Source organism: Strongylocentrotus purpuratus, unplaced genomic scaffold, assembly GCF_000002235.5.
Source record: "Strongylocentrotus purpuratus isolate Spur 01 unplaced genomic scaffold, Spur_5.0 spur5_contig_117, whole genome shotgun sequence".
In the NCBI taxonomy this organism is placed as follows: domain Eukaryota; kingdom Metazoa; phylum Echinodermata; class Echinoidea; order Camarodonta; family Strongylocentrotidae; genus Strongylocentrotus; species Strongylocentrotus purpuratus.
In genome coordinates, this window is record NW_022144763.1 from 14,050 (window position 1) to 22,953 (window position 8,904).

Below are 8,904 nucleotides of genomic sequence, written 5' to 3' on the forward strand. Positions count from 1 at the left end.
GGTGATGATTCAAGTGATGAGACAGACGTGAGTCGGTCAACGTCACCAATGCAGCTGATGATCAACCCTTAGTGATCGATAAAGCCAGCCCACAGACAGGTGAAAACCTTGCAGAAGAAGAGGTTGGTGAAGTAACTAAGAAACTCTGAGGTTAACAAGATTCCAGTCTTGCAGTTGAGGACACAAGTCAGACTTTGAAGAAAAAGTGTGACTGATGAACAATCCCCACAGGCCAATGATAAATCAACTGAGGAAAAGTACATGATCCTGTCGTTACCTCCACAGTTTGCAGATATGCAAGTGCTGAGATGGAAAATGCAGGGAAACAAAATTCATCTGATGAGGATTTCTCACAGACTTGTGATGAATCAGGTGAGAAACGGCTTGAAGCAGGCTGTGTGGACTCGAAAGATGGCAAGAGACAAGCCAATGCTGGTTGACACAAATAATGATGCGAGTTTAAATGAGACTATGGAAGGAACCGAGAGGGCAAACTGGCTAAAAACTCCTTGGTCACCAAGGTACAGTTTCCACTGTGGAGAACATCTGCTACTCAGCAACGCTAAAGTCACCAGCAGAAATTGTCACAGAGGATGAAAAGAAAGAGCCAAAGCAGAAGTCCAACAATTCAAGTGATGCCTTGTGATAGTACAAATGTTGTGATGGTTGGAATGTGTCAAGAAGCACGACCAAGCACACCCAATAAACAGCCATCTGAGAATTGTGGAGCACACTCTCTGGTTGATGATCAGTCCCTACAGAAACACATGGCTGATTCCTCTACGCAGAGCACGGATTGTGACAATTCTCTGCACTGATTGGGAATAAAGACCAAGGTGCTACACCAATTTCAATTGAAGAAAGTGAAGCAAGTCCTACAGTGAATGAAGAGCATGAGGAATCAGTGCAGAAGGAAAGCACTCGCGTGACTGTCCAAACAGCTATTACTGATGATTTGAGTATAGCAGTGGAAGAGACCACGCCTGAAGACGGTTCGAGTCTGACAGATGCTTACTCCTGCAAGAGTTCATCAAGCGATAACAAAAACTTGGAAACAAGTCAAGTTCTGACAAAGGAACAACAAGATGATCAACTTTCTGATCCTCAAAAGCGTGAGGAAGATTCTTGCGCTAAAATGGAAACTGGAAGTCAGGAAAGTATAGTTGATGAACCACTGTTTTTAATGGTTACTGACAGTCTGCAAAACACACCTCCGAAACTAGATGTATCATCCTCAGTGAGCTGTAACATGCAGCTGAGTGAGAAGTCTGGTACAGTAATGGACACTGGAAGTCAGAAAACCGACCAAGTAGGCATGATGCACCATTGTTAGTGAGCAGGGTCAAACTCCCAGACGAAGATTCCTTTGCTATGGTTGTCGCTGAAAGTCAAGAAACCAGTCCAATTATATCTGACGCACCACCCTTGGTGATCAGTAATGCAGATCCAGATGAGGAGTCCACTGCTATGATGGATACGGAAAGTCAGGAAAGTAGACAAAGTATACATGATGCGCCTCCCATATTGAGCTGTGAGGTGCATCCACATATCAGCAATGAATCTACCCTAAGGGAGGGTAATGACCCAGGTGCAAATCCTGCACACGGTAGCAGTTTCAGTCTGATGCTAGAGGATACAAGAATGCCCACAATACATAAAACAGCTGAGCTTCCTACTCAGATGGTGAAACAAGCTGGCTAGAAACGTCCTCAGTACAGAAACAGGATGTTAAACTGCTTGAGGACTCTGCAGATGGTGACAATGTGCAGAGCTGCAAAGCACCAGATAGTGACTTTTCTGAGCCTCACTCTGCAGCAATTGATGACTCGCGTGCAGTTCAAGAGGACAGCAGTCAAGGCTCAAAAACCGTGCACCTTGGAGACAAAGTCCCAAGAGAATGAGATAGGACAATCAAAAACATTGGAAGAACCTGAACAGCAACAGGATGATGAAATAAAAGTAAAGCTGCAGTTAGCCAGTGACGATGAGGATACAACAAACCAAGTACCGGCATTAGGTCAGACGGCTGAGCCTGTGGCTGTTGATGATTCAGATTCAGTTGCAGTGGACTCAAGTGAGGAAACAAAACCACTCACATGTGACGTCAAGCTCTTAAAGAGTTGTGAGGTACCCACAGTGAAGGAAGACAGCAAATCTACCGATCATTCTACAGCTTATGATGCTTCACTTGGTGGTGTTGTCGGAATGAATGCATCTCAGGAGGCAAAAACAAGTTCATCTGATGCAGTTTTTGCAGAGAATAAGACGGGACAAATCACACACCAGTGAACTTCCAGCACAGAAGGAGTCTGATCAGGTTACCAGGAAGTCACAGTTACTGTTAATTCAGATGTGTCACAAGAGGCAGATCAGAGTAACGCATCACCGCAGGAGACTCTTGGGGGCCTTCCGCAAACAAACAATGCATCAGTAGACGAGCCAAAAGATGCTGAGCTGACTAAAGACATTGCAGATTGTGATGATTCTGCTGTACTTCAAAAAGCGAGTCCGGCAACAAGACCAAGTATCTTTGAAGCAATGACCCAGAATATTACAAACCAAGTGAAGAACCTATGCAGGTGTCTGATGGGGGAATCTCCACCCTTCCAGAGTAGGTGATGAGTCAAGCTCCCTGTTGGAAGATACTGGCAGGGAAGCAGGACCAACTGAATCGCCATATGAAGAGGGTGAAAAATGGGGCTTCCCTAGAAATATGCCACGATTCGCCTGTGACATCTGTAACAAGTCATTTCCCAAGAAAGCCCAACTCCGTGGTCACATGGTAAATCACAGAAGATATGGGGCAGGATCTAAGAGCAGTCAAGACAACTCAGACAGCACTGTGGAGGCTTCTGCAGATGAACCAGTGGAATTTACAGTACTGAAAGACGCGGAACATGACACGGGTAACTCATCCAGCAGCTTGCTGATGAAGGGAGATGAGTTACAAGAGAAGAGTGCCACGATCTCCCAGCAAACTCCACAGATTCTGTGATCCAGTAGCAGAAGTGATCAGTGTGAATCAGCAAGTGAGACAGAGTATCTGTGATGCCCAAATGGCACCAAATCTCCAAAGTGGTGCCTCTCTTTCTCAAATCAAAGAAAAACCTTCACAGCAACTTGATCCAGACTCAGAGATTGGTGACCAATCAACGGCAGTCTCGGGCAGTGCTGGTGAGGAGGTGAGAAAGGCAGCATCTGATGCAGATACTGACAAACTATCACAGGACAAGGCAATCACTTTGCGCTCTACAACTCGCAAAAGTGAAGTGGATGCAAGTTCAGAGGCACATCCAACTGATCTAAGTCAAAACCATCAGACCCTGGCACATTCCAAGAGGAATGATGGAGAAAAGAAGCCTTTAAGTTGTCCCCATTGTGAGAAAACCTACACCCGTATTAACCAGCTCAATGCCCACAAAAGAATCCACATGAGAGGAAGTAAGTTGTACAAGGACAACAACGGCAGTACAGATGGTGCAAAAGGCAAAGGTCGTAAAGTTCACAAGTGTCCCATCTGCCATGCATTATTTTACAATTACAAGAAGTTTTGTGGCCACAGAGGCGCGCACATTGCGCACAAGACAACACAGTTCAGGAAATACAACATGGCATCACAGGAGAGCAACTGCAAGGAGTCATCACAGAGTAAACCGAAGGTCTTGGAACCAAAAGTAACAGATTCCACCTCTGCAGGAGGCTCCAAAAAACTTGCTGGCAAGTTTACTTGCAAATTCTGTCCTGAAACATTCCAGAATGTCGCGCAGTTGAGAAATCATATCTTGGTCACCCATCCAATGACCAAGGGCAAGCCTTTCCTTCTGAAGCCATTCACATGCGAGCTCTGTGGCAAGTCCTTCACTAAGTCCAAAACAGCGACAACTCCACATGAAGCTTCATGGCAAAAGGCGCCGCCGCCGATTTAAGAGGACCATGTCACTGCAAGACAGTGACCATTCCTATTATAAGAAGCTCCCAGCACAACGTGGGAATACGTCTGCTGAAGGCGTAGAAACTCAGAAACCCAAGGTGGAAAGAGAAGAGAGAAAAATCAGCGAAGAAGAAAAAGCAATCCCAGATGTTGAAGCTCCCAAAGAGAAAGTCTTCAAGTGTCGGGTGTGTGACAGATCCTTCAAAAATCAATATCAGGTGGCTGGACACATGAGTATTCACAAAAGGTATCCCTGCCAATTTTGTCCAGCCTCTTTCACTCTTGCTAGACAGCTGTGTGGTCATCTCAAGGTCCATGGAGGCTCGCGAAAGAAAGTCATGGAAGAAAGCCCGTCCTTGGATGGTGAAAACCACAGTAGTGGTTTTAAAGCTTCCCAAAGTTCTCTTCTGTACATGGCGTCCCAACGAAAGACCCAATTCACGTCCAGCAGTCAAAGCAATGCGCTTCTTAAGAGGGTATCAAGGTCTTTCTAACCGGCCCTAAGTCCAAAAAGAGACGTCTCAAAGGGAAAGCTGGTAAATGGTTGCAACCAAAAGGCAGCCTCAAGCGCGCCCTAATGAAACATCAACAAGCTCAAATGCAGAACATAATTGGGATTTTACGGAAGTCAATAATCTTGGAGATTGATGCTGATTCACACAGACTTGTCTATGAGTGTAAGGGATGTCAGAAGATTGCCTACTGCCACAAAAACATCCTTCGTCATTACCTAGAAAAACATTTGCAGTCAACTATTGGAATGGAGGATGTGCCGCAAGTAGCCAGCACTAGGAGGGAAGATGCAATGCCTGCTCCCAACCCACGCTTTCGGAACAAGTCCAAAATTGGATGCCCTATTTGTAAAGTTTCATCTGGCTTCCAGTGTCATCTGCACAATGAAGATGAACTCATCGCCATCGATGCGTTTCTGAGACATGATGATGACCAGGAGGTTTTGGCATGCGACAGTGGTGATGAGAGCTTCTCAAGACACAGTAAGCTGGTCCAGCACCGTCAGGACAATGCCAAGAGGCAACCAGGTGAGCCATTCCGCTGCTCTCAGTGTCCATTTCAGGCCAAATGTATCCAATCTCTGATGGACCATCAGCAGTTTCACTCAGAGAAGAGGGAGGAGAAACTACCCAAGGAGGCACCAGATGGCGAGAAGTTGATCAGCTGCCCGCATTGCTCCTTCAAAGTAAAGAACGTGTTTGGTCTTGCTGCTCATTCAAGGTTCACAAAGGGGAGGTACGAGAAAGCGAGAAGTCGATCAGCTGCCCAGATTGCTCATTCAAAGTGAAGAACGTGTTTGGTCTTGCTGCTCATTCAAGGGTTCACAAAGACAAGGGACAAAAGAGAGCACTAGAAGATGAAAGACAGAGTCCCGCACCAAGCTCATCACCCAGTCCCGCACCAAGTCTTGAAGTCTCTCCTGAAAACACCCAGGCTTCATCTGATGGTACAAAACACAGAAAGAATGCCTATAACTGTTTTGCCTGCCCTAGGTACTTCTACACAGTAAAGGCTTACCAAAACCACATGAAATGTCATGAACAGTATTTCCAGTTTAAGTGCTCTGTGTGTTCCAGTTCCTTCCTGTCTCTCAGGATGTTGGATGACCACATCAAGTCTGCCCACTCTGTCAAACTGCCTTACACCTGCAATGAGTGCTCATTCTCTTCACAGTCCTTTGAGGCCATACAGAGCCATATTCATGTGCATTCTGAGGCTAAAGAGAAGAAGGAACGGCAGGCAAATTGGTCAGCGTACTTGAAGGCAGTTTTGCAGAGAAAAGTACCTGAGTCAACATCTGTCTCTCTTGATGAAAGGCTAACAGAACATACAACTCGTCCTTCAAATGTTTTAAATTATGATCCACAAGCACAGTCTCAACACCAGTTGGAGAGATCGTGGATTGCATCAAACCTGCATCCAGAGCGGGTTAAAAAACCATACTGCTACATATTCAGAACATGAAGATCCCACTATGAGGAAAGCCAAACCTAAATTTGTCATGGATATTGAGACTCTCTCAGTGGATAAGCAAGCAGAGGACAATCCTCACCAACAGTCAGATTCTCCTGATGAGTACTTTGCTTGTTCACAGTGTAAGGACTTCCGGGCCTCCACTAAAGGAGAGTGGGATAGCCACATTGCCATTGTCACAATGGTGGCTCGGGGCCTAAAAAGCTCAGGTGCTCGATGTGCCAGTACACCACCATTAACCAGGAACGCCTGGAGCAACACAGGAGGCTTCATCGCCACCAGACCTTGCAGTGCAACTCCTGCACGTACCGCACGCCCATGAGGCATCTCATGATCCGTCACGTACAGACAGTGCACAGGCAGCACAGGCCCTTCCAATGCAAGCTGTGCACATATGCCACAGCCTACCGACATCACCTCCGGCGGCATGCAGAGAAGCACAAGAACCCTAACTTCAGGTGCCGGTACCGCAAGCTGATGAAGAAGGGGGGACTGGCAAACTGCGGAAGCCAGCAACCGTGTCATCTGCAAGATCTGTGGAAGGGAGTTGCAAAACAAGAAGACCTCCGCAGCCACTGCATCAAGGTTCACAACAGAATACCCGGTGGCAAGAATCTACAATATGTCCAGGATGATTTCAGCAGTGGCGAGATAAAGCCTGGGACAAGATATCAGCCATCTTACTCCATTATTGTGGAGGATGTTGCACCAGCACAGATTGAGAAGATGTACGAATGCTCAGTCTGCTCATTTAAGTTCAAGCGTCGCAGCGATCTGAACCAGCACATGGCGCAGGGTCACGTCGAGGCGCAGGCCAGCCTGCCATGCCAGTGTCCCCAGTGTGGGTTGGTGACGGGCAGCGGTCAGCTGCAGCACCACATGCTGGTACATCAGGAGGAGAACCTTTTCCAGTGCGAGGAGGAAGGCTGCGACTTCAAGACGGCCCAAGCAGTTCACCTACAGCGCCACCAGAACAAGCATGCTGCTGAGCGTGATGTTCTGATCACCTGCCGTTACTGTCATGTCAAGTTCCCTGATGCTAGCAGTCTCCAGATACACAATGTCCAGGTCCACAGTGAGCGGACCAACACCATAGGCACTCGGACCCCCTTCCTGTGCTCCCTCTGCCCCTTCACCAGCACTAACGAGAAAGATGCCAACCGCCACTTCAAACTGCACAACTACAACTGGCCTTTAAGTGCGAGTACTGTGTCTTCTCATCCTCCACTGCCTCTGCCATCGCCACCCACCAAAAGATTCACCGGTACCTCGACGCAACCCTCCACGACATTGGTGTCGAAGAAGGCCTCCCAGCAACAACGCCAACGAATTACATCCAGCACCTCGGTGAAATCGGGAGACAATCAGAACAGTCCTGTTGTAGGCATCATCCCAGAAAGGCACGCCCCAAGCATGTCTTTGTCAGCAACAAGGGAAAGAAGCTGTACGAGTGTCGGTATTGTCAGAGGTTCTTTGATGTTGCTGAGGCGTGGCAGCGGCATGAACTCCGACACATGACAGAGTGGCCTCAGTATTAACCGAGACCTTCATAAAGGTACAAGAGGAAAGACAATTCAAAGTTCAATAAGCTTGCAGTAGTTTATGAGATGGGGATGATGGGGGAAAAAAGTATCCCTCCCCTGTAGTTGAATGAAATTTTCCAAATTTGAACAAATATCACGATTTTGGTGAACCAATCCGAACCTACGCATCTTGGTAATGCTCGTTGCAAAATCAAAGGTGCAAATTCTGCCTCCTACTTTCAATGATATAGAATTTTTATACAAGGAGATAACATGTGCATGTTCTCAACAGAAACAAATAATGCTCTCAATTTTTCCTTGTCGGCATTACTCTCACCTACCTCGGCTCCTTTTCCTTCTATGGGAATGCCTTTGTACCACATACATTTGTCTGAATTTCACCACAAACTTTTAACGAAAAAGCCAAGCCGACAAAATTTGCCCCCAAAAATTTGCCGCATAAAGGCTGGCTTTTTGACAAATACACAAAAAGCATGTTTGATCTGTGAGTTGTAGTGTTCCTTCAATATGTAATTTTTGTCTGTATTCTAACAAGTGAGGCTATGAAATTTGGCCGTAAAGGTAGTGGACACCATTTACAAACATCCTGTGAATTAGTATGCTGTCATTTTTTAGAAAAGAGGAAGTACATGTCGCATAATTTCCTGATCATGGTCAGGACCAAACCTTTGTGAGAAAAAAAATCTGGTGCCTTTTTAAATACCCAAATTGACTGAGTTTAGTTCAGTTTGCATGTCGGTGATTGACAATTATTTTTCCTGAGTGACAAATTGACCTATGCTGTTTGCGAGTTAGCCACGCCCCTTGGTTTTTGTACACTAAGTTTTGTTTGTCTTAGATTTTGCATGTTCCTGGCCATTCGTATATCATAAAAATTGGACAATATTTTACAAGCCGCGTTGACGCAATTCTACCGCAATTCTACCGCGATAGGTCAATGGTGATCGTACTACAAGATGGTGCAAAGTAATATGTTACTGAACATTTTGAAAGGGAGGGTTTTAGTGGAAACTTTGCTGCGCAATATTAAGATTCTTGCTGAGAAAAATGAGGATCTTATGCATTTTCACAGTTTTCCCAAAACTATGATATCTTACTGAGCTAAAATTTTGACAGGTTAGTTATTTAGCCAGTTCTCGCTGGGATTATTTGACAAGAACGGAACGAGGCGCAGGATTACTTTTCACTCAACCCCAAGCCAGGCTGGTTGAAGCCATGACCCTCGGGCAGCACACTCATATTTCAGGCCTCGCACGCCGCGAGCGGGTTCCCTGACAGATATTCCGGCCTCCCTGCGTGTTTATCTGTCATCTGTTCCGAGAATACCGCAAAACTTTTGCGTGTATACTCGGCCTCTGGCTCGAACTGGTAATAACCTGTTTTAGATTTATGGTGGTGTTCCTTGAATCGGCCAAAATACATTTCTTTTTTTGCAATTGTGAC

General features: G+C 46.1%; 3 protein-coding genes across 3 annotated transcripts; all 3 read left to right on the forward strand.

Annotated features, from left to right (window-relative positions):
- The first annotated feature begins 3,056 nt into the window (after nt 1–3,056).
- LOC115929597 (zinc finger protein 43-like) lies at nt 3,057–3,926 on the forward strand. Its single transcript, XM_030999371.1, has one exon. It carries the CDS (start codon nt 3,057–3,059, stop codon nt 3,924–3,926), a length of 870 nt encoding a protein of 289 aa, XP_030855231.1.
- Nucleotides 3,927–3,933: 7 nt separating this feature from the next.
- Nucleotides 3,934–5,231, forward strand: LOC115929792 (zinc finger protein 181-like). Its single transcript, XM_031000036.1, has 2 exons — nt 3,934–4,178; nt 4,595–5,231. Exons 1-2 carry the CDS (start codon nt 3,934–3,936, stop codon nt 5,229–5,231), a joined length of 882 nt encoding a protein of 293 aa, XP_030855896.1.
- Nucleotides 5,232–6,235: 1,004 nt separating this feature from the next.
- On the forward strand, nt 6,236–7,435 carry LOC115919122 (zinc finger protein 59-like). Its single transcript, XM_030972209.1, has one exon. The coding sequence runs from the start codon at nt 6,236–6,238 to the stop codon at nt 7,433–7,435; it is 1,200 nt and encodes a 399-aa protein (XP_030828069.1).
- Nucleotides 7,436–8,904: the final 1,469 nt, after the last annotated feature.

Bases quoted from the DNA above. Each gene is read 5' to 3' on its own strand.
- LOC115919122 (XM_030972209.1), top strand. From the start codon at position 6,236: ATGAGGCATCTCATGATCCGTCACGTACAGACAGTGCACAGGCAGCAC.
- LOC115929792 (XM_031000036.1), top strand. From the start codon at position 3,934: ATGTCACTGCAAGACAGTGACCATTCCTATTATAAGAAGCTCCCAGCA. The intron at 4,179-4,594 runs GTATCCCTGCCA...TGATTCACACAG, and splicing joins CACATGAGTATTCACAAAAG to ACTTGTCTATGAGTGTAAGG.
- LOC115929597 (XM_030999371.1), top strand. From the start codon at position 3,057: ATGGCACCAAATCTCCAAAGTGGTGCCTCTCTTTCTCAAATCAAAGAA.